The sequence below is a fragment of the Acanthochromis polyacanthus genome, chromosome 5 (genome assembly GCF_021347895.1).
Source record: "Acanthochromis polyacanthus isolate Apoly-LR-REF ecotype Palm Island chromosome 5, KAUST_Apoly_ChrSc, whole genome shotgun sequence".
Classification (NCBI taxonomy): domain Eukaryota; kingdom Metazoa; phylum Chordata; class Actinopteri; family Pomacentridae; genus Acanthochromis; species Acanthochromis polyacanthus.
Genome location: NC_067117.1, coordinates 36,859,176 through 36,885,686, shown reverse-complemented (window position 1 = coordinate 36,885,686; position 26,511 = coordinate 36,859,176). Strand labels below are relative to the sequence as shown.

Genomic DNA, 26,511 nt, shown 5'->3' with positions numbered 1-26,511 from the left:
TCCTGCATGTTTCACAGTGGGAACCATGCATGTAGAGACCATCCATTCGCCTGTTTCGTGTCGCACAAAGACACGGCGGGTGGAACCAAATTTGAGACTTATCAGACCAAAGCACAGACTTCTACTGGTTTAATGTCCATTCCTTGTGTTTCTTGGCCCAAACTAATCTCTTCTGCTTGTTGCTTTTCCTTAGTAGTGGTTTCTTAGCAGCTATTTGACCATAAAGGCCTGATTGGTGCAGTCTCCTCAAAACAGTTGATGGAGATATGTGTCTGCTACTACAACTCTCTGTGGCATTTATCTGTACTCTAATCTGAGGTGCTGTTAACTTGTGATTTGTGAGGCTGGTGACTCAGGTGAACTTATCCTGAGCAGCAGAGGTGACTCTTCTTCCTTTCCATGGTCCTCATGTGAGCCAGGTTTGCCGTAGCGCTTGATGGTTTTTGCAACTACCCTTGGGGATACGTTCAAGTTATTGCAATTTTCTGGACTGACTAACATGCAGTTCTTAAAGTAATGATGGACTGTCGTTTCTCTTTACGTAGTTGATTGGTTCTTGTAATAATATGGATTCTAACAGTTCTCAAATAGGGCTGTCAACTGTTTAACAACCTGACTTCTGCAACTGATGGTCCCAACCCCATTAAGAAGACAAGAACTTCCACAAATGAACTATGACAAGGCACACCTGTGAAGTGAAAACCATTTCAGGGGGCCACGTCATGAAGCTCATTAAGAGAATGCAAAGAGTGTGCAAAGCAGTGATCAAAGCAAAGGGTGGCTATTTTCAAGAATCTAAAACATAAAACATGTTTTGACTTATTTCACACTTTTTTGATTACTCCATAATTCCATATGTGTGTATTCATAGTTTTTGATGCCTTCAGTGAGAATCTACAATGTCAACTGTTGTCATGAAAATAAAGAAAAATAATAAATGAGAAGGTGTGTCCAAACCTCTGACTGGTATAGCAGAGGCTTCATTTTATATTCTGCTTTATATTCTAATTAATTCTAGAATTAGTCAGAGTTCATTGTCAGAACACACCTTGTCTGTACCTGCTGCAAATTCATCAAAAAAATGTAAATAAAGTTAAAACATTTTTTGACATAATTTCTACTTTTTCAGAAATAGTGATGAGTGCAGCAGGCACTTCTCTATCACTTTGCAGTAATTTTCTGGATAGTATCTTATTTTTAAATTCTTCTTGCTGGACAGGTTAGTGATCACCTAATCATTGTGCCCTGCTTCATTTCTTTTGCCCTGAATTTTACTATAAATACCGTATATGAATTGCCAAGTGCATTAAAAAATACCATTAACAGTGTTTGCCATTGGGCAAAGTTGCTGGAATAGATTGTTTAACTTGATTCATACACTACAGTTTATGTTAAATGTCACCTGCTGGTTTCAGTTAATTAAATGAAAATGTGCTTGCTATTGTTTTTCTATCAGTTTCAGTCCAGACGATGTCATAGAAGGTTAAGAGAAGTCTGGCAATATTAGAAGGCTGAGGAGTAAAGCTAAATGCAGTTTGCAACAAAAAGAATAAGAGTTGACCTTTTTTGCTATTGTAATACCCACATAAAAATCATGAAAGATACCTCAGACCCTCTTTTTAGAATAAAAGAGAAAAGTTTGGGTTTCTAGATCACATTTGTGGATTCTCCATCCTCACTGAAGCATCCAGGCACCACCTGCTGGCAGAAAGTAGTACTTTCCACAAAAGAGCTTCATGACAAGAGAACTATATGTACCAATGAAATCATATGGACTCACATGTACAGCATGTACAGTAGTGCCATAAATAATTTTACAGTGAGTGGCAGCACACATGTGCTTGTGTTAAATTACAAGTAGAGCCATGCTTTTCTTCTGTTTCTTCTGAAAAGCACAATTTCATACTGTTGTTAATTTCATAGTCTCTTAATGTTAATTTATCACAGATAAACTGTTTCATTAAATACAAGCCATTAAAATCCATTTTGTACACAATCTAAAAATCAATGAGCTACTTAAAAAGTGGCATCTGAATAACTGGTGGAAATATTTTAGTTTCTTAGTTTAATTTTCCTTTCTGGAACTAATTTTCAGGTCCCTTTGTTGATGTTTAATGCTTGAAACTGTTCCCATTATTCTATTGACTTATTTTGCATAAACAGTTGCAATCCTCACCCTTGCTATCAGTACTTATATTTATATAATTTGAATATTTCACATACATGCCAAACTGAGGGGTTGGTGGGAGAGAAATCTCAGCTGACACAGTCTGCATGGCAGATAATTCCCCCAGTGTGCCATAAAACAAATGTTTTAAATCCTTTGCAGCCATGTACCGAAGCTACATGTGAAGATGGTTCCCATTAATGTACAGTCCCTGACAAAAGTCTTGTCACTTATCTTAAAGGGGAACTTTGTTTTTTTCCAACCTGGGGTCTGTTTTCAAATGTCATTTCATACATGTGAGTGATGGAGAAATGAATTTTCGACATAGCTCCAGTATTTAGCCAGGCAGGCAGCTTAGCAGCTCAGCTAGCAGCTCAGCTAGCGAAAAGTATGGGGCAACTTGCCCCCCCCCCCCGTGTCAAAGTCCGCCCTAATGTGCTTTTTTTGCCACACTGACCGGCTTGGATAGTCTCAACGAGTGTCCCACAACATACTAGAGATGAGAAGTGAACGAAAACCTCAACATTACCTGGCGATCGCTCTTTGTTGTGGTCTGTATCCAAATCTCAGGACGCTAGAAAGCAAATCTCGTTCCGAAATCGCGCGATCGCTCGGTTTTGGCGCGAGCTATCCCCATTTATATTCTCTTCCGTTAGCTGTTCCTCCTGCATTATGTCCTCATCTGCTTGCTCCTCTGTGTCATCTTCGACATTCTCCTCTTTAGCTTTTTCTTGAGCATCTTCCGTCTTTTCCTGCAGTTCACTTACATCCTGTGCTGTGCTTGAGACGAGCTCCTCAGCTGGATGGCCTTCCTCAGTTGATTTGTGGTTAGATGGTCCATTTGTCAGCTGGAATAAACAGATATGATAATCATTATGTATACTTAAACATTTAGTAGTTGCAGCTTGAAATACAAAACCTCTAATTGGTTTTCTAAAAGAACAATCTAAGTAATTGTAGTGGGGTTACACCTGGGAGTGGAAAGTGTGCAGCTGAGTCATGATACTGCTGTTGAGGGTCTGTGAAGTGAAAAACTGTTCATCTGGAGTCATTCGGGCTGCACAGTGCAGTAGTGGTTAGCACTTTTGCCTTGCAGCAAGAAGATCCCCGGTTCAAATCCCGGCCTGGGCCTGGGATCTTTCTGCATGGAGTTTGCATGTTCTCCCTGTGCATGCGTGGGTTTTCTCTGGGCATTCTGACTTCCTCCCACAGTCCAAAAATATGCTGGGTTTAATTGTTAACTCTAAATTGCCCGTAGGTGTGAATGTGAGTGTGATTGTTTGTCTGTATATGTAGCCCTGCAACAGACAGGCGACCTGTCCAGGGTGTCCCCTGCCTTCGCCCGAGTCAGCTGAGATAGGCTCCAGCTCCCCTCGCGACCCTAGTGAGGATGAAGCGGTGTATAGAGAATGGATGGATGGATGGAGCATGGCCTGCTTAGCCTTTACAAGCTCCCTGAAAAGCATATAGGACAGGAATAAAAACTCTTTTTGGAAAGTTTACTAAGTCTGTATGTAGATAAGATATAGTCTGTGAAATCAAACTTAGCTCACTTTATTGCAGCTATCTCCTTGTTGTGTGCATAAAGTGCAACATTATGAAGGTACAGCAGCTCTCTCAGGTCATTCAGCTCTGAAGCTTGTCCTTCTAACTGCGCATTTAGAGCCTCCACTAATGCGCCCTGCTCAGCAACTCTTGAGCATGTGCTGGTCAGGCTGTCCTCAGTTTCAGACAGCGCTGAGCTGAAACTCAAACCAGCCATGACTCTCTTCTTCATGACCTCGAACTCCTCGCTCTGATTGCTGAACATGCCCTGGAGGGTTGTGACAGACAGAGCAGCCTGCTTTATTTCTTCCCAGCGGGTGTTCATCTCAGCATGGAGGGCCCAGAGTTGTGAGAGGAGGCCAGAGCTCCTCAGTTTCTCTGATGTGACCAGGGCAACCTCAGCTTTCTCCTGGGCCTGTTTCTGAGCCTCCTCCAGGGCAACGGTCCTCTCCTCCACCAGCAGACCTGGAACAGACTGGAGAGGGAGAGAGAGAGGATTTAACCAATGCAGTTGGACTCAGGTAAAACGTCTGAAACCTTTGCTCTCATTGATTTAACCAGACTGAGGTCTCACATTGTCATTGAGATTTTTATGCCATCTATATTGGAGAATGTCAATTCTAAAACAATGAAAAGCACCCAGAGAGTGCAATATTCAATCTACTCAGTTGTTGTATGATTTCCAACGGATGAAATTTTTAAACAATTCATGGTGTAAAGCGGTCAACCTGTAGTAGGATCGCAATCATGTGATCATCAGCAGGCAGCTGTCATAGTGTTCATTTGTAGTTACAGGTACATTGACGTTGTGCCGCTATTTCACAATGTTACAGAAATCTTCTACAAAGCCGTGGATCCAGACTATGAGCTGCATCACTTTCAAAATCTAATCACTTGGTCCTTGTGTCATTTCGGACGTTCTGGCCTTCAATGAAAATTTCATCCAAATCTGTTATTCCATTTTTGAACAGACAGACAAACCAACATCGATCATCACAGAACTCCGCCGTGTTCCTTGGCAGAGAAACTATACTTTTACAGCTGTACTGCCACAATATGTGGTTCTATTAGAACACTGGTGGCAGTGTTACAAATCATATACAACCCCCTCTAAATGTTAACAGAGCCAAACAAATGTTTTCACTTTCACCTTTAATACTAGTGAATGTGAGGTCAAAGCGCAACAGTTTTCAGCTTTTAAGCTATGCTATTTTATTTTGTACAGAAATATCCAAAAGTAATTTACATGACCGTTCAAAAGTTTGGGGTCATCCAGACAATTTCATGTTTTCCATAAAAGCTCAAAATTTTACTCATGTGCCAACATAATTGCACAAGGGTTTTCTAATCATCAATCACTCTTTCAACACCATTAGCTAACACAATGTAGCATTAGAACACAGGAGTGATGACTGCTGGAAATGTTCCTCTGTACCCCAATGTAGATATTTCATTAGTCATTTACCACAATAACAATGTGTAGATTGGATTTCTGATTCATTTAATGTTATCTTCATTAAAAAAAATGCTTTTCTTTCAAAAAATAAAGACATTTCTTACTGACCCCAAACTTTTGAATGGTAGTGTATAGATTTTTTCAAAACTAGGTTAAGATTGACTGAAATTTCTTAGAAGTGTTAAAACATTTTAGAATACTAATCTAACTTTTAAAAACTTATAGAAGAAAAAATATATTTATGTGCTATCTGTGTATGACTAGAGGATTCAAATCAGAAGCAATCTCTCTTTCAGGTTTATTCATCTCAATTCTCTACAGTTATACTTTTGGAGGGCACTGTATCATGACAGAAATACATTCATTTCATTTTTTTTAGCAATTAACAGTCAGAACCTCAACTAACCAACGGGTGTCAAAGACATGTTATCGTTAATTTTTTAAATGCCAAAATTATACATTTTACTATAATCAGTAAGTGCATAAACAACCACAATAATAACAAAGACTGTAAGACTCTCAATGTTCTGACTGTTCATGTGTGTCTATCAGAAGAATTACCCAAATCTACATTTGAAATTGTGACATTTAAGCAAAATGACTTAGTTCAACATGTCTTATTCAAAAATAAACAATATGCCTACACACGTGGACAAAATTGTTGGTACCCCTCAGTTAAAGAAGGAAAAACCCACAATTCTCACTGAAATCACTTGAAACTCACAAAAGTAACAATAAATAAAAATTTATTGAAAATTAAATAATCAAAAACAGCCATTACTTTTGAATTGTTGATTAACATAATTATTTAAAAAAACAAACTAATGAAACAGGCCTGGACAAAAATGATGGTACCTCTATAAAAGATTGAAAACTATTTGACCAGAGTGACATGATTAACTCAGGTGTGTCATTGAATTGACATCACAGGTGTTTCCAAACTCATAATCAGTCAGTCTGCCTATTTAAAGGGAGACAAGTAGTCACCCTGCTGTTTGGTGAAAAGGTGTGTACCACACTGAACATGGACAACAGAAAGCGAAGGAGAGAATTGTCCCAGGACATCCGAAAAAAAATTATAGACAAACATCTTAAAGGTAAAGGCTATAAAACCATCTCTAAACAGCTTGAAGTTCCTGTGACAACAGTGGCTCATATTATTCAGAAGTTCAAGACCCACGGGACAGTAGCCAACCTCCCTGGACGTGGCCGCAAGAGGAAAATTGATGACAAATTGAAGAGACGGATCGTTGGAATTGTATCCAAAGAGCCCAGAGCAACCTCCAAAGAAATTAAAGGTGAACTCCAAGGCCAAGGTACATCAGTGTCAGATCGCACCATTCGTCGTTGTTTGAGCCAAAGTGGACTTCATGGGAGATGACCAAGGAGGACACCACTGCTGAAAAAAACTCATAAAAAAGCCAGACTGGAATTTGCAAAAATGCATGTTGACAAGCCACAAAGCTTCTGGGAGAATGTCCTTTGGACAGATGAGACCAAACTGGAGCTTTTTGGTAAGGCACATCAACTCTATGTTCGTAGACTCAAAAACCAAGCATACGAAGAAAAGAACACTGTCCCTACGGTGAAACATGGAGGAGGCTCAGTAATGTTTTGGGGCTGCTTTGCTGCATCTGGCACAGGGTGTCTTGAAAGTGTGCAAGGTACGATGAAATCTGAAGACTATCAAGGCATTCTGGAGAGAAATGTGCTGCCTAGTGTCAGAAAGCTTGGTCTCAGTCGCAGGTCATGGGTCTTCCAACAGGACAACGATCCAAAACACACAGCCAAAAACACCCAAGAATGGCTGAGAGAAAAGCGTTGGACTATTCTAAAGTGGCCTTCTATGAGCCCAGATCTGAATCCCATTGAACATATGTGGAAGGAGCTGAAACATGCCATTTGGAGAAGACACCCATCAAACCTGAGACAACTGGAGCTGTTTGCTCATGAGGAGTGGGCCAAAATACCTGTTGACAGCTGCAGAACGCTCATTGACAAATACAGAAATCGTTTAATTGCAGTGATTGCCTCAAAAGGTTGTGCAACAAAATATTAAGTTATGGGTACCATCATTTTTGTCCAGCCCTATTTCATTAGTTTGTTTTTTTAAATAATTATGTTAATCAACAATTCAAAAGTGATGGCTGATTTTGATTATTTAATTTTCAATAAATTTGTATTTATTGTTACTTTTGTGAGTTTCAAGTGATTTCAGTGAGAATAGTGGGTTTTTCCTTCTTTAACTGAGGGGTACCAACAATTTTGTCCACGTGTGTAAATCAGATCCTGTAAGGAACAGTTGTTATGCTCGCCAGCCCAACCCAGAACCTTAGAAAACTTTAGTGACTCTTCGGCTGAACTGCAGGCTCTGTCTACATTGACCAGAGAAGAGACAAGTATGGAAACACACTAGAAATATTCTTAAATAATATTAGAATGATAAAATAAATGTAAATAGTAAAATGTGTATAGAATTTTATTTTATGTATATATATATATATATATATATATATATATATATATATATATATATATATATATATATATATATATACATATATATACACACACACACATAGTCCTGCACCTTTTATTTTCATAAGGGTGCAGGACTTTATAAATGAACCCACAGTGACTAAAAATGTGAAAACGCTGTGGGCTGAGAGGATCAGAGGATTTCCATCATTAATAGCGTATCACCGTTTCATGTGAATGGCATTAACATGTGACAGGGAAGCAGCTGGCAGTTGGGACACTATAAATACCAGCAGGTGCTGCAACTACTGTCAAGTATGCCGTTTTAACCCTTGGATGCATGGCCAACCAATACCTACACTCTTCCATGGGTGGGGTCAAAAATGACCCCAATTGAAATCAATGCATTTTTGCAATAAACTTGAGACATTTCTTTCCTGTTGGTTAGACATTATATATTTTGTTCAACAAAAGAGTATTTTCAGTTTTGATATGCTCTTTCTTCACTTTTAATTCAAATTTTATCACATAACAATTACTGAAACGGTATCAAAACATGTTTAATCTTCCTCCGTATTTTAAAACAGACAGAGGGACACATAAATTAACATTCAGTAACAATAATCAATAACATTCATAACAATCATAACATTCAATAACATTCATTCAACATTTATGTTCAGACACAAACATGTCTCTTCTCACTCTTCACAGCTTTCACAGACTATTTTCTTGTGGCTGTGACCATTGCAGACAGGGCTTTTGCATTTCCAACAGAAGTTGGTGGCTTTGCGGTCTAAAACTATAAATCATTTGTAGCTTTGTAAGTAACTCACACACACACACACACACACACACACACACACACACACACACACACACACACACACACACACACACACCTCCACTCACATTCACACTGTTGTTACACTGTTATTACACGGTATGTTAGCTCACAGGATTGTTAGGTAAAAGTATTGTTAGCTAACACAAACACACACACACACTAACCCATTAGGTAGTCTATTATATGATCATCAATTATTCAATGGTGTATGTGTGTGTGTGTGTGAGAGAGAGAGAGTGTGTGTGTGTTTGTGTTAGCTAACAATACTTTAGCTATCAATCCTGTTAGCTAAGATACTGTGTAATAACAGTGCAACAACAGTGTATGAGTGTATGTGTATGTGTGTGTGCATGCGTGTGTGTGTGTGTGATTGTGTTAGCTAATTCTGTTTGCTAGTAATAAAGTTAGCGAGCAGTATTGTTAGCTAACAGTATTGCTAGCTAACCACAAACTTTCACAGATATTCACATAAAATTCACATATTCTGTCAATGAAAAATAAGTTCATAAATGGAGATAATACTTACATGTATAATGCTGTGCAAAAATGACCTCCTAGGTGGTGGGACTGCTGACATCAGTTGTATGAGGGACAGTAAATGTTTATTTACACTCACAGTTGCCAAGAACTAATGTTAAGTCAAATATCCCATTGGAAATACTTGGGGTCATTTTTGACCCCGCCCATGGAAGAGTGGGGTACTGATACAAAAACTGAATTTTTTTTAAATTAATGAAAAAATGAATAAAAATGCAAATGGCATCATGTCACAAACATGTTTTATGAGGAATATCTGGAATATGAAAATATCAAAACTTTTAATCTTAAAGATATTAAGGAATAACAACCTCTGGGGTCAATTTTGACCCCACCTATGCATCCTAGGGTTAAGATATGATACGATCTCAAAATTTTCTAAACAAAAGTCACCGACTAAGCTTTTCACTCATATTCTCTGATAAATTCACTAATTAAAGTAAATCAGGAAGCACGTGCGTCTATGAATAATTGAATAAAATTTCACTTGTCTGAAAAAAAAACACTAAAAAACGCAATGCTTTTATTTATGAGGGCAACTTGCCTAGCTTGCGACACGTAACCTTTTTCCTAGTGTGCTTGATGCAGCTTGTCCGCTACACACGTTTCAGCGATACATAATGAGCGCATTCAAATAATTTGTGTTTGCTCAGTAAATCCAAAATTAAGTCAGGCATTGTATTTTGCAATAGAAAGTGACCAGTGGAGCACAGATGCAGCTGAGAAAATGTGTTTCCCAACTCAACTGTGCGTCCTCTACGTTCATCACCTGCAGGAAGTTTGTGATTCTCTTGTTCATTGTCGTGAAAGGCTCGGACAGTTATAGATTACTGCTGCTGCTGCACATAGAACCAGCCCATTTTACTCCTTCTCTTTCTAATTCTATCTCAGAATTTTGATTTTCGATTTTTTTAATGATTATTTCCATAACAAAGAGCAGAGTCAGACAGGAGATGGACCAGAGGCAGCGGCCAGCAGTAATGTTGACCATGCAGGGTCTGCAGAGGTGAAAAAAAATATGTATCTATGGGTTAAAGTGATTTTGAGGTTAAATTCTACTGCAATTTTTACTCTTCCTAATGCTATTTCAGAATTTTTCTTACCACATTTTTTATGTTTATTGCCATAACAGAAAGAGCAGAGTCAGGGAGGAGATGGATCAGAGGCCAGCAGCAGGGACAAGGATGTAGGGTCTTTACAGGTAAGGAGAGATTATAACTTCCTGAAAATAAGATATCTAGTGCAGGGAGAAACCAGGCAGTACTGATCATTTGATGTTCAGTGTTTGGCACCTTTGGCTACTCGTCCAGTAGATGTTCAAGGGACATTGTTGTCAACTCAACTAGAGTTTGGCCACTAAAACTTTAGATTTTATAGTTTAAAGTTTTATAGTTTGTAGTTTAAAGAACTAGCCTAGTTGGTCCCCTGGTATTGTACTGTGGCTGTTAGGGATTATGTGGTTCTTTAGCCACTAAGGACGGTGCAATTAAATGTAAGAGAATGATAAATCGCTCTGAAAAATTTGTCCCCCTCACTTCTGAGATGGTGGTTACGCCCATGCCTGTCTTTATTCCAATAAAACATAAATCATCATGGTAACATATCAATTTAAACTGGCTTATTAGAAAACTATACGGGAAAAATACAGGAAAGAAAAAATAAACCAGCAGTCAGTTGGTGACTCCATGCTTCGTGTGTAAGTTAGGCTACTGTGACACCATGGCACCGTTTCAAACTTGATCGATTACACTGGTCTGGAGAAGCCACAGATGGAAAAGCAGTAGCACGAGAGATGGCATCATGGCTCCAAAAAGGAAGTTCAGGAGTGGGCTGAATATTTGCTGTTAATCATGTGCATGTGTGTTTTAACCCAATTACAAGCTGTGCACGTGATTTGGTAGTTGCCCTGTGCATGTTTTGGGGCCACAAAAAAAAAATCTTGCTTAGGGCCACCAAAGTCCTAGGGCCGGCCCTGCATAAGGGTAATAATGAACAACAGAGCTGGAGGAGAGGAGGAGGTGGGGTTTTTTTAGACGTCTTTGGTGGTGTCTCCAACAAGATTGGAACGTCTTGTGACTATGGTTTCCTGGGCTTGTGCCTGGCCACGGCAGCAAAGATGGACTAAATCTGAGAGCTGCTGACCCAGCAAAGAGCAGCTTGCCTTTTGCAGTTGCGAAGGTATCACGTTGTCCATTCTGCTAAACCCTCTGACCTACTCATTCATTGGACCTCCGTCAGATTCAAAGCAACTGATGTTGAAGGAGGGGCAGGCTGTATGTAACTCTAATGGTGGTGGATGAGTTTTCAGATGTTTAAATTAAACCTTCATCACATATAAAATGCCTCCGTTCAAAATATTAAGGTTGAGCTTCCTGGTGAGGTCAAGTTACTGTATTTTGTAAGCACTATTGTATATTCAGAAATGGACGGCATTTGCAAGCTTCTACTTACGGTATACATCTGCACAAGGGTTATAACTTTCATTGTTAATGTGCAGATTGTGTTCAAAATGAACTGATTTATAGATTACTTGCTTAGTGTATGAAATGGAAATGGAAAACACTGCATTTAAATGTCCCAGACGCCGCGTTTATTTGTTTTGGCAGTGAAAGAGACCTTCAGAGACTCAATTTATTGTCATACACTACCATTCAAAGGTTTGGGGTCACTTAGAAATGTCTGTATTCTTAAAGAAAAGTAGTTTTATTAAATGAAAATAACATTAAATTAATCAAAAATACACTCTTGACAATGTTAATGTGATAAATCACTATTCTCGTGGGAAATGGCTGATTTTTAATGGATTGTCTACATAGGGATACAGAAATTAATTTCCAGCAACCATCACTCCTGTGTTCTAATGGTACATTGTGTTAGCTAATGGTGTTGAAAGGCTAATTGATGATTAGAAAACTCTTGTGCAGTTATGTTGGCACATGAATGAAAGTGTGAGTTTTCATGGAAAACATGAAATTGTCTGGGTCCCCCCAAACTTTTGAATGGTAGAGTACGTATTGCTTAATTTGCATAAGCAGTTCTGGAGGCAATTCTGATGTCAAACCCCTTATGAACTGTCATGTAACTATCACAAACCTACTCGTGTCAAATTGCAGTTTCACCTCAAGGGAGAGCTGTTCCATCATCATTTTTCATAGCAGATGCACATTTCCTGCAGTGTCAGAGACCGTAACCATTGGTCTGTGAAATAATTGGTAGAAATCTTTCTCATGTTGCCTGTGATCGTAGCTTGTTGGAGTGTAGCATAGAGGACAAGAACCACAGCACCCAAGTCTGTCTTTTATTAATTTATTGCAAAGTGCCACAAACCGCAGCACCTCCCAGTTGGTGTGATAGTAATGCGTTCACAAAATCTCTTTTGTATTGTGTTTTTTTTCACTCCTCAGGAACATTCCAAAACCAAAAGTCTATCTAAAGTTACTTGTGGAATAACTACTATTTAAAACCAAATCTTTCCTGTAACGTAGCCGTCCAGTTTCAATGATGGTTGCACAGATCTTCAGTGGATGGAAGCATCATAGTAAATGTCTTGTGCGCTTAAAAGCATGATTTTAGGCTAATGGTAAATACTGATGCGTCACTTTAATGGGAAATAGACTAAAAATCTAAATCAATACAAGCTGTCACAAAATGTTGTTTAACAAAGTTAGACACCTGTCACTTCAGCTTCTGTCCAACAGCTCCAGCTCTTCTTCACTCTGTAAAGAAACACAGTCTCAGGTTGTTTTGTACATACTTCACTCTAAAAATGTGATCTTATTCTTAAAAATTATTATTACCTCTGACATTCAAGGACATCGATGACTCTGCTCTCCCCAGCTTATTGTCGATGGCGACCTTGTACTCTCCGTTGTCTCTGGGTCCAACTCTTAGTATGAGCAAGGAGCACACTCCACATACATTTGTGATGTGGTAGTTGGTGTTTGTGTTGAGGCTGATGTTGTTGCGGTACCACGTCACCCGTGGAGTTGGGTTGCCTCGAACTGCACAGCTCATGTAGCACTCGTAACCCTGAGGAGCTGTACGCCTCTTCAGGGTAACAATGAAGGACGGAGGGACTTCAAAGTCCAAGGATTTAATCTCTGGCATGTTTACTTTGAACCGTCCTGAAACAGAAAGAAATACATTAAGTAGTTTACGCACACGTGATAGTTATGTACTAAGTGGCCTTGACCATGGAAGACCATATTCTCTGACCCTGTAGGACCCACTGTTGCAAAAATACATCCTCAGTTTTTTTTTTTCAATTAGAATTTTTAAAATTATTTTTATACATATTTATTTTATGTTTGCTCATTTCTTCTATATTTGGGTTTTGCATTATATATATATATATATATATATATATATATATATATATATATACACACACACATATACATATATGTATATGTATATATATATATATATATATATATATATGTATATAATTGTTTACTTGAGATAATAATGATTATAACACTAATAATTTATTTTTCTCCATTTTGTCATTTTTCTACTGAGTCAAATCCACTCAACTTCAGTTTGATTGATATTATCTCAAATAAACAATAAAAAAATTCTGAAAATTTATCAAAATGGAGTTATCTGTTTTTGCAATTGAACTTTTCACACACACACATATATATATATATATGTGTGTGTGTGTGTGTGTGTGTGTGTGTGTGTTACATGTACGTTATTATTTATATATTATTTTTGCTAATTTTTTCTATGTTTGAATTAAGCATTAAACAATATTCGGTCCACTTCTAATTTCAGTAACTCATGGTATCCACTTGTTCAGTGTTTCTTTCTTTGGGCTTTCTAAATAAGGGTAATGAGGTGTTGAGTCTCTTCCATGGTAAATTACTATCGTTCAAAAGTTTGCGGTCACAAAGAAATGTCCCTATTTTTGAAAGAAAATCATTTTTTCTCCAATAAAGATAACATTAAATAAATCAGAAATACAGTCTAGACATTATTAATGTGGTAAATGACTGTTCTAGCTGGAAACGGCTGGTTTTTAATGGAATATCTACAAAGGGGTACAGAGACCCATTTCCAGCAACCATCACTCCTGTGTCCTAATGATACATTATGTTAGCTAATCATGTTGAAAGGCTAATTAATGATTAGAAAACTCTTGTGCAATATGTTAGGAAATTAAGAAAAGTGTGAATTTTCATGGAAAACATGAAATTGTCTGGGACATCCCAAACTTTTGAACAGTAGTGTATATATTTGCTGTAAGAATTTCAACTCTTTGTGATTTTATTAAAGTGAAGAAATTATTGATTTGTTACCATATAGTTCAAAATATTATAATCTTTAAGTTTTGTTAGTGTGATAGTGCCAATATTACACATCAACTGATTCTCTGTACCTCCTACAATCCTAATGTCAACTTTATAGCCACAACCTGTACTGCTAAAAAACTAATTTCCTGTTCAGTCATTTCTGTCTTTCTTTGTCCACGTCATACTTAATGGACCACCAGTGGACTTTTCCATTTTATAGATTTTATCCCAGCTGTCTCATTCTTTGTTCCTATTAATAGTTCTCACCACATCCCCATGTGCCGTTACCAGTTGATCCTTTATTGTAGATGGTCATAGTTGTATCTGGTAACTTATGGGTTTCTAGTGTGATCCTTGCTGCCATTTCTCACCTGTTTTTCTTATTTTCACTCACAATTATGCAGTCCAATCTGCAGCTTCTCATTTTTGATTTGCTCCTGCGTCTTCTGTTGTCACTCATTGTCTGTTTGCCCAGATACTTATTTTTAGCCAGTTAGATGACCTCAACTAATAACCAGTTTCTTCAACATTTGTGAAGCTCATGAAAGTTCTTCTGTAGTCTTATGATTCTTGATACGAGTTTTGATATCAGAGTAAAAAAATATACAATTGAAATGAATGTGTTGAATGTAGCTCAACATTTAGCTCATTTATGTGTAAAAACAAAACAACCTCAGGGATGGAACTTTCAAGTTATAAGTTACTGTTATTGCTATATAGTTGTTTATATGTGTCTTTGCTGTTCCTGGCTCTCCTGCTCAACATCTCCTCATGATGATGTTATGAGAAAACTGTTGGTAAACTTCACAGGTTACAGAAGACAGTACGCTAATATGCTGACTAGCTGAACATAATGTCAGCATGCTACCAACGCTAAATGTCCACATACATGACTTTTGCGGTCTTTTATTCTTGTTGCTCCATCTGAATTTGTGGATGCATTTCTAGACAAATCATCATCCCTAGCAGACTATGTATGAAAGCTGCAGTACTTTTGGAACCTTCAGTAGCAAAGAAAATTAAAACTGCAAGCAGCATTGAATGGGTCTTCGCATCCTTGCTGGTCAGTGAATCCAAGCCTGTCCACTAGGTGGCGCTGTGACTGAGAGTGTATTTGGATTTACCCTGTTTGAATTTATAGCTTTTGAAAATGTCAAAATATTGCCCAAAATCATTGAAAATATGACAAATAATTCAAAATGTCCGACCTCCTGTTGCAATTTGGGCATGGGTGTCAATTACAGTTTTGTGTGTCTTGACAAGTGACATATATGTACCAAATTTCATAAGTCTAGGTGACATGTACTGGCTATAGTTTCTGTTTGAATTTTCCAGTGGTTGCTATGGAATCATTTTGCTACACACATGTACAATTCCCCTAAAATAGCAATTTTTTTCACCAGTCCAGATGTGTATGGCAATTTTGATGACTTCTTGAGCGTTCCTAACCTGTCGAAAAGTACTTTGTTTATCACAGCAAAGATGTGTTGTCACAGGAACAGCATATTATGAACAGTCAAAATCTCCACACTGTCGCATCGTCAAGATGTGAACACTGAGCCGACCAATTTGCAGAATGATATGACAAAATTTCAGGCAATGGTAAGTGCAAGTGTAATGACAATAACGTCCTCTTGCCAAGAGGTAGTGTAATGAGTATTTCTAAATTAATGAGTGTGGATGTGTTCAGACCTGAATTTTGTCCATAATATGAAGTTTGGGCCAGATTGGATGTTGTGCAGCTGAGATATAAATAGTTAAATTTCCATGACCATGCCCCTTTGATGATGAGTCACCATCTTCTCTGTAAATCATCATCGTGTTCAGGCTTATGTCACCTTGTTTGAGGTGAATATGATTAACTGGCTAAGAATAGTTCATCAAAGTGTAAAAATGGCTACTTCCTGATACCACAAGGTGGCACTGTGACTGTGAATGAATATTACCACATGGATGTCATCAGGGCAGTTCGCTGATCAACCATGTAAAGTTTCATGCAGATTGGAGTATGTACAGGAGAGTTAGACACCACTTCAAATTTCATAGCAAAGAATCTATATTTTTGGGGGGACGCCATGGCCACGCCCTTCGACTTCTGTAGAACATTTTGATAACTTTTCATCAGGAAGTATCTACTGGCGAATTCTGAGGTATCTTGGACTTACCCTGATGAAGAATTTGTCTCAAAAAGTTTTCATGATTATTGGCCAACTTCCTGTTGGGTTTAGCATATCTTCATAATTGACTTTTTTGTGTGTCATGATATGCTGCATATGTCTACCAAATTTTGTAGCTGTAGATGAAACATCCTGCCCCTTGGATTAGCAACCACATTTTGCAGTATTGTTGGGGACGGTATGGAGCCATTTTGGCACACATATGCGCAAGTGCCATAAAATATCAAATTTTTCGCTGGTCCTGATGTGTGTGCAAATTTCCACGTTTTCAAGTACTTTTAGGCCAAATTTGAGTTTCTTTTGGCGGATGAAAAAGTATAAAAAGAAAAAAAAAACCCTAGGGTTTCAGTAGAGTCACCATTCGGTGCTTGGACCCCAATAAGCATGGTTAGATTTTCAGAACTTTGCTGTTAACTCCATATAGAAGTGTTGGTTCTTTTGACATCAATTGTCCAAATCCGTTTTTGTATTAGGCCACTGTATGTGCATGTGTAACAAAAACAATACTTAGCAGAAGTCCTCTGTTTTATCTTAGCAACCGTGTGTTAGTGTTGGTGTCCTAAAAAGTGAAAACTCAGTTTCTCATTGTGTTTAAGATTACACTTTCCACAAACCTTTTTCTTTTTTGGTTCCAAACACAGGGGACTCAGAAGGAGGTGACATACCCATGTCATTTTTAGCAAACACCCTGAAGTAATACTCCCGTCCAGGCAGAATGTTGACAACTGTGAACTTATTGTTAAAGAGGTTGTCTGCCACTGTCCTCCATGTGCGTTTGAAAGAGTCTCGCTTTGACACCATGTAGTGCAGCCTGTCATCCCTCTTCTCATCTGGAGAGGAAGCCCAGCACAGAGTCACTGTTCCTGGGATGTTCTGATACAGCTCCACTGTGCCTGGAGGCCTTGGATCATCTAGAACCAGAGAGGCAGATTTACAGATTGCTGATATTGCAAGGTTAAGTTGCTGTTTTTCAATCTGAACTACACCTTCATAATTTGAACATTGAAAGAATTGATATTAAAGTTTCTGTCTTGTTGCAACTAGGAAAGCACTCAGAGAGTGCAGTACTCTGTTAAGACTGTTCATTCCCCTATATGGTGATGAAGAAAATAGCACACCTTTTGGTACTAGTGTCACGTCGCCCCCTGCATTCCATTTCCCACAGTTAGCCACAATTCTGTTATCTTTGTTAATTGTTACTGTCTGTCAGACACATCCCCCTTAACTTTTGGTGTCACACCTTTGCTATTTGCATCTGCACCCCCTGTCAAAAGGTTTGAGGACACTTTCTCATTCAAATGAATGAGAAAGTGTCCTAAACCTTTTGACAGGGGGTGTATATGTGAGATCCTTTGATTTAATTGTTCTTTGTTCTTTTTGTGTTACCCTCTGTTACTGATAACCAACCATATGCAAATTAACCACTCTTCACCCTTGTGTTTATCTATGGCCCCCTTCCTACCCTCTGATCCACCCTCTGACATTCCTATAAAATGGGTACTCTCAAAATGTTCTGGGTCGGCTTACTATCACAGACTCATGCTCTGTGTTGGTAAGCCGGAATACCATAAGCACCCCACTACAGCAAACTTCGAAAGACTAAGAATGAAATTTCTTCAATAATGGCATTGTCAGACTTGCAGCATTTTTTTTGTACAAATGCAGCATTTGTTTACTAGTTATTGATGATCAAAAATCACCACACCAATCAATTGTTCCTTGTATCATTTTCGATGAGTAAGTCCCAATAAGTCTGCAGCGGTGGATTTGTAGTTGAATCGCAATCAGGTGATCATCAGCAGGAGTTCACTTGTTGTCATAGGTACAGTGATGCCATGCTGCTGTCTTACAATGATACAGAGATCTTTAACAATTTCGTGGATCCAGACTATAAGCCACATCACTACCGAAATTGAATCACTTGGTCTCTGTGTCATTTCTGACCTTCACAGAAAATTTCATCCAAATTCGTTAATCCCTTTTTGAGTAATGTTGCTAACAGACAGACAAACCAACGTTGATCATCACATAACTCTGTCACATTCCTTGGCGGAGTAATTAGCCCAGTACTTTGTGATTTATTTTTTATCATGTTGTAGTATGTTGAGCAAAGCAATCCAACCTCTGTGTCCACAATAATGGACAATAGTGGTCATTTGCAGTCATATGACTACTAACTCACATTCACGAATAGCCCATTCACTCCAAACAACTGTGTGATATACACCCCCTGTCAAAAGTTTTAGGACACTTTCTCATTTATTTGAATGAGAAACTGTCCTAAAACTTTTGACAGGGGGTGTAGTTGAAAGCTCAGAAAAACTGATAAGGACATAGTTCAGATTCTACTATCACTCACTATCAGTATTGCCTCATCTGTCTGTATCCAACACCCTCCTTTCACTTAGTTACTGTGTTTGACATCTTCATGAGTTTTGAGTAGGATAACTGTAATACTGTGTGACAGTGAGGTTTACATATACGTAATTTCTCTGCTAAACAAAGGTTAGTTCTAAAAATGACTTGTTATTGTTCCTGTTCTAAAACCATTCCTACTGTATTTGCTGAAACATGCATATTTAAGATACCAAGGAAAAAAATGCTATCAAGTTATAAATCACATTGTATTTCTGACTATACAACAATACTTACCATGTAACTGTATCTAGCTCAGTTACTCTTTATTGAATATATGTAATTCACAGTTTTACACTTCAATTCAGTAAATCCAACTGGAATTTACTGGTTCATAATCAGGATTATTGTAATAACTAGGAAATATGCTTGCTGACATTCACCTGTAACTCTGATTTCAATATTAAAGCTTTCCTGTCCAACCATGTTCTTGACAGTGATGGTGTATATGCCAGAGTCCGACCGCTCCGATGTAGGAATCAACAGCTGAGAACCTTTATCATAGTTAGTGATAGTTACATGTTTGGGCACAGGAATACCATCCTTTAACCAAGAAATCTCAGGCAGCGGGGAAGCCTGTAGACAACAAGGAGAACATTTAATAATATACTAATACAAATCTGATAATGTTGCTTAAATGCTCACACAGTCAAGCGCATTCTCCCTTGAAGCTTGGACACAATGCAATATACCTCAAAGTTGATGTTGAGACGAACGGTGTTTCCAGATTTCACCACCACGAAGGTCTTCATTTTGCGATCTGTAAACTTTGGCTTTACTGTGAGGGTAAAATTTAGGTAGAAATGTTTAGATTCTTATATTCATAGAGCTTAGAGGTCATTTCATCTAAAACCATCAGTTTTTTAGAAATAATTTCTGCTCAATCATGTCTGATTTGTCAGAACATTTTATAGCATAAAATATGGATATTTATGAAGATATTTAGAAGATCTGAAGTTTTAGCTTACTATATCAAACACTTTAATAGATTTCTTATTTCTTTATTTCTAAATTGCATGCAGATTTCCTGAGAGCATATTTTTTTGCACATTGAAATTTCACGCTATGTTTGAATGACAGTATCTAGCATGTATTGAAGAGAAGAAAGTTTTAAATTTTCACTGTGATTTCTCATCCTCCTGTTGATTTAGATGTCTGCAATATTGTATATAATTAAATAATATCTGATTTGAACAAAGATGAAGTATGAAAACAAAAATTCCAGCATGAAATGCCCCATCTTGGACGACACAAAATCATTGATAATGCAGATGTCAGCTGTATTTTCCAAACCTTACAGCTGCATGTCATAATAACACAAAACAAAATATACAGAATACTACTACTACTAGTGCTACTACGAGTAACTAGGAAAGCACTCAGAGAGCGCAGTAATCCGCCAAAGCTGTTCATTCCACCATATTTATTAGTTATTGATGATTAGAAATTAGAAATCACGGCAACATAGAATGTGGCCATTTGATATAGATGTACCCACAACGTTTATATACAGTGGGTACGGAAAGTATTCAGACCCCTTGAAATTTTTCACTCTCTGTGTCATTGCAGCCATGTGCCAAAATCAAAAAAGTTCATTTTATTTCTCATTAATGTACACTCAGCATCCCATCTTGACAGAAAAAAACAGAAATGTAGAAATGTTTGCAAATTTATTAAAAAAGAAAAACTGAAATATCACATGGTCATAAGTATTCAGACCCTGTGCAGCGACATTCATATTTAACTCACATGCTGTCCATTTCTTCTGATCCTCCTCGAGATGGTTCTGCTTCTTTATTGGAGTCCAGCTGTGTTTAATTAAACTAATTGGACTTGATTAGGAAAGGCACACACCTGTCTATATAAGACCTTACAGCTCACAGTGCATGACAGAGCAAATGAGAATCATGAGGTTGAAGGAACTGCCCAAGGAGCTCAGAGACAGAATTGTGGCAAGGCACAGATCTTACAAAAGAATTTCTGCAGCACTCAAGGTTCCTAAGAGCACATTGGCCTCCATAATCCTCAAATGGAAAAAGTTTGGGATGACCACAACTCTTCCTAGACCTGGCCGTCCAGCCAAACTGAGCAATGGTGGGAGAAGAGCCTTGGTGAGAGAGGTAAAGAAGAACCCAAAGACTGTGGCTGAGCTCCAGAGATGCAGTCGGGAGATAGGAGAAAGTTCCACAAAGTCAACTCTCACTGCAGCCCTCCACCAGTCGGGGCTTTATGGCAGAGTGGCGTGACGGAAGCCTCTCCTCAGTGCAAGACACATGAAAGCCCACATAGAGTTTGCCAAAAAACACATGAAGGACTCCCAGACTATGAGAAATAATATTCTCTGGTCTGATGAGACCAAGATTGAACTTTTTGGGGTATGTGTGGAGAAAACCAGACACTGCTCATCACCCGCCCAATATAATCCCTACAGTGAAACATGGTGGTGGGAGCATCATGTTGTGGGGGTGTTTTTCAGCTGCAGGGACAGGACGACTGGTGGCAATTGAAGGAAGCATGAATGTGGCCAAGTACAGAGATATCCTGGAGGAAAACCTCTTCCAGAGTGCTCAGGACCTCAGACTGGGCCGAAGGTTCACCTTTCAACAGGACAATGACCCTAAGCACACAGCTAAAATAACAAAGGAGTGGCTTCAGAAGAACTTTGTGACCGTTCTTGACTGGCCCAGCCAGAGCCCTGACCTAAACCCAATTGAGCATCTCTGGAGAGACCTCAAAATGGCTGTCCACCAACGTTCACCATCCAACCTGACAGAACTGGAGAGGATCTGAAAGGAAGAATGGCAGAGGATCTCCAAATCCAGGTGTGAAAAACTTGTTGTCACTCCCAAGAAGACTCATGGCTGAACTAGCTGAAAAGGGTGCTTCTACTCAATACTGAGCACAGGGTCTGAATACTTATGACCATGTGATATTTCAGTTATTCTTTTTTAATAAATTTGCAAAAAATTCTACATTTCAGTTTTTTTTCTGTCAAGATGGGGTGCTAAGTGTACATTAATGAGAAATAAAATGAATTTTTTTGATTTTGACAAATGGCTGCAATGACACAGAGGGAAAAATTTCAAGGGGTCTGAATACTTTCCGTACCCACTGTATAGTTTGTGTGTGTGTGTGTGTGTGTGTGTGTGTGTGTGTGTGTGTGTGTGTGTGTGTGTGTGTGTGTGTGTGTGTGTATATACACTGCTCAAACAAATTAAAGGAACACTTTCAAAACACATCATTAATTCAATGTGGGGAAAAACAAATATGTGTATTGATATGGACTGGATAATGTGTTAGGTATAACAAGATGTCACATTGTTTGATGGAAATGAAAATTATCAACCCTCAAGAGGGCTAAATTCAAGACACCCCAAAATCAAAGTGAAAAACTGACGTGGCAGGCTGGTCCATCTTTCTGAAATTCCTTGGCAGCAACTCAAAATGGTATTCGGTAGTTTGTATGGCCTCCATGTGCTTGTATGCAGCCTGATGATGTCGGGACAAGCTCTGAATGAGACGACGGATGGTGTCCTGAGGTATCTCCACCCAGAACTGGACCAGGGCATCACTGAGCTCCTGGACAGTCTGAAGAGCAACCTGATGGTTTCAGATGGAACAAAACATAATGTTCCAAAGGTTTTCTATTGGATTCAGGTCAGGTGAGCGTGGGGGCCAGCTAATGGCATCAGTTCCTTCATCCTCCAGGAACTCCATGAATTCTCTTACCACATAAGACTGGCCATTGTCCTGCACCAGAAGGAATCCAGGACCAATGCACCAATAACAATGTATCAATAGACTTCCTAAGACCCTCAATCTTCAGTGTGTTGCCATTAATTAGCTTTTCCATAGCATCAAAGTGGGAATTGATAAGATTTGAGAGAACTCCAATGATTTCTTTATCACAGCCAGCTAGCCCCTCACCTTCAATGTCCGCCAACATAGGTCTCCTTTGAGCTGGTTCTTTACACGGGGTCCCTTGGGGCGAGAAGTGCTATATAAATAAAGTTTGATTGATTGATTGAGAGAGGCAGGGGAGGAAAGTCGTCTTCACCCAGGAGCATGTCGCCGGTCTCCTTGAAGTAGTCGTGTAAGTAAGTAAGTAAATTTTATTTATATAGCACCTTTCACAGACAGAGAGCCACAAAGTGCTTCACAGCATGAATAAAAAAACAACAATTAAATGCACATAAATAGTCAACACAAAAAATAAGATCATAACAGCCCCAGAAACTAAGCGAAAGCTTGAGCAAACAAGAAGGTTCTAAGTTGTATTTTAAAACCGTCAACAGACGCAACTGAGCGGAGAGAGTGGGAGATCATTCCAAAGCCTGGGAGCAACAGCCTGGTATGATCGGGCTCCTCTGGTCTTAAACCGAGTACGTGGCACTTTTAACAGATTCTGATCCACAGACCTTAAAGCCCTCGCAGGGGAGTAAGGCTGGAGCAGGTCACAAATATAAGAAAGAGCTTGACCATGTAAGGCCCGAAAGGTTAGAACCAAAATCTTAAAGTTAATTCTATAAGAAACTGGCAGCCAGTGAAGCTCCTTTAAATAGGAGATATGCGAGTCTGCCTGTTTGTGCGGGTCAAAATTTCGCTGAAGAGTTTTGCACAAGTTGCAGCCTCGAAAGCTCCCCCTTGTTCAGACATGAAAACAAGCTGTTACAGTAGTCTAAACGTGATGAAACAAAGGCACGAATGATGAGCTCTAAATCGTTACCTGAGACCATTTTCCTGAGTTTAGAGATTTTTCTTAGTTGAAAGAAACAGTTTCTTGTCAGCACTAGAGACATGTCTTTATCAAGGAAAACACCCAAATTTCTAAGACAAAATTTCTAGATTCACGGACTCTGATTTTATCTGGTTTGTTGACACACAAAAGCTATGTCCAGACAAATATGAGGTAAACCACTGGAGAACCGACCCCAACAGTCCCACATGATCCCTCAGTCTACTTAACAGGACCTGATGGTCAACAGTGTCAAAAGCTGAGGACAGATCCAGGAGAACTAGCACAGTGCATTTGCCCGAATCGGCAGACATCATTATGTCACTGGACACTTTCAGTAGGGCTGTTTCCATGGAGTGGTGTTTACGGAAGCCAGATTGAAATTTGTCAAAGAAGTTATGTTGATCGAGGTAAGAAGACAGCTGATTGCAAACCACCTTCTCAAGGAACTTCGACAAGAATGGCAGCTTAGAGATGGGCCTATAACTATTTCGGTCTGCCGGGTCTAAACCTGCTTTTTTTAGTAATGGCTCCACAATGGCGTGCTTGAAGGTATTTGGAAACACACCTGATGATAAATAGAGGTTTATCATTTCGGTAACCCAGGGACCGACTGCCTCCAGCACTTCTAAGAACAGTCTACAGGGGATGACATCAGAGGAGCAGGATGAAAATTTCATCTTGGTTACCAGTGCCAAAACATCAGCAAGAGTTACAGACTCAAAGGTGAACCACATGCTGGAGGCAGGCTCGATAGCAACCGAGGCACCACACTGAGGGGGTGGCATATTATCCTTGAGCTTCTTGATTTTATCGGTGAAAAAAATCCTGTGTACCTCAAGGTTAGTAGATTTCCACAGGCGTTCAGTCTTTCGACACAGTCTCTTAAAACTTAAAATATGCTCATTAATCCAAGGACAGGCTTTTTTCTGTGTAGTCAGGTTAGCTTTTGCAGGGCCCACTTGATCCAAAATCACTGCACAGTGGTCATCAAAACACTGAATTAGATTGTCTACACCAGAGCAATTTGTTAAAAGAAGAGGATCAAACAAAACAGAGAACCTTTCTGTAGTATTAGCAGTGATAATGCGCCTCTGGGACCTTACTTCTAAAGGTTTGGGCTCAGGACTGAAATGCAAATCACATGAAACAAGACAATGATCACTCATGTGGACATCATTCACAGACACATTTGAAATGTCCAGGCCAAGTGTAAAAACTAAATCTAAGATGTGGCCCTTTCGGTGGGTTGACTTTGAAACATGTTGCACAAGGTTAAAAGCTTCAGTCAATGTTAAAAGTTCCATTGCATAGGATGAAGAGGTGTTGTCAACATGAAGGTTAAAATCTCCAAGGATTAAAACAGATTCCAACTTTATAATAGAGGATAAATGTCACTAAAATCCTTTAAAAAGGCAGCAGCAGAGCCAGGAGGACGGTAAACCACAACACAGTAGAAAGGGTGCAAGGTGCCCACCTTGACCATCTGTGATTCAAAAGAAGTGTATTCCTGTGAAAGAATCACTTTACAAACATAATCCACCTTATGGACAAATGCCAGCCCCCCACATCCTTGACGGGGATGGGGCTTCCCGTAAACAGCAAAGCCAGCAGGGCAGAGCTCGTTTAAATGGATAAACTCCTCTTCTTTTTGCCAAGTCTCCGTAATACACATTATATCCATGTTTTCCCTTGAGATGAGATCGTTCAGGGAAAAAGATTTATTACCAATGGAACAAGCATTCAAAAGACCAAGGTGGATCGTGAAAGACGTCACGGAGGTAGTGTCCGAGGTGTGCAGCGCGATTGGACGAAGGCAGCGGTCTCCTGCGAACCTTGCCCGACACCCGGAACAGCAACAAATATTCCTGAGTTTAAGTCAATCGTCAAGGGGGGAGGAAACGCCTGTTTGTAACGATCCTGTGTATTAAACAGGCCCTCCATAGTCTCTTTGATACGAAACAGTGAGTCCCGATCATAAGTTTGTAAGGCAAGACACATCCATTAGTTAGTCGGGCTGATATGATCACATATGCAGAAAAAATTACCAGAAAAAGTTTACACAGGAGTCGAGCCGAGGCACCGCCAGTCACAGGCGCCATCTTAGTGTGACATGAGGTTATGTCTGTGAGGTTGTGTCCTGCGATTACGCTTACGAGAGGGGGATTGTTTTTAGCAAACGGGCTTTTGTTCTTGGCAGATGATCTTTTCCTGTCTTGAGAAAACATTGAGACATCAAAAGTGCGTCTTGGCTATGATAAGATACCAAAAACAGAGTATAGCGTTAAAACGATTGTTTTCCGAAATAAAATTTAAAGTTTGGTGCAACAGGTTGAAAAGGAGGGTTGCTCACGCCGCCATCTTGCCCGGCTCCCCGCCTCACTGCATCCTGTTAGCCAAGACACTCTGCGCTGAACGTCACTCACTTGGCGGTTTATTAAAGGCAAGCGGATGAACAAACCGCTCACTCTCTGCTGCCACCCCATGGCCGATGGTGTGTAAAGCGATCAGAGGGAGACAGCAGGGCGCTGTCAGCCTGCGCCCTGCTGTCTCCTATCTCTTGTACTGAAGAGCAACGAACTGCGCATGTCAAAGTTATAACGAGAGTCAATGGGGAAAGATGAGTGCGCCCCGGACGGATATATGTCCACTATTAGTAATTGTAGACAACGTCGGACATTTCTAATCTGACTTTATATTACAAATTATACATTTTAGTAACTCTCTACCGGTTCTATTATCCATTTTGCTTGTTAAAAACATAGGATATACATGTAAATGTAATTTTAAAAACGTTTTATTAAAGGAAGGGCTGTGACTCTACATGATGTGAGACAGAGGGGGCGGCGCCTTAGCG

General features: G+C 39.2%; 1 protein-coding gene across 1 annotated transcript in view; it reads right to left on the bottom strand.

Annotated features, from left to right (window-relative positions):
• Nucleotides 1–3,716: 3,716 nt before the first annotated feature.
• The window catches only part of LOC110970888 (immunoglobulin-like and fibronectin type III domain-containing protein 1), a 37,415-nt gene continuing 14,620 nt past the window's right edge, over nt 3,717–26,511 (bottom strand). Inside the window, exons 11-15 of the mRNA XM_051948705.1 lie at nt 19,612–19,697; nt 19,303–19,495; nt 17,119–17,415; nt 12,835–13,154; nt 3,717–4,187 (exon numbers count right to left, since the gene is read on the bottom strand). Coding sequence (XP_051804665.1) covers nt 3,717–4,187; nt 12,835–13,154; nt 17,119–17,415; nt 19,303–19,495; nt 19,612–19,697 — 1,367 coding nt within the window. The remainder of the gene's footprint in view (nt 4,188–12,834; nt 13,155–17,118; nt 17,416–19,302; nt 19,496–19,611; nt 19,698–26,511) is intronic.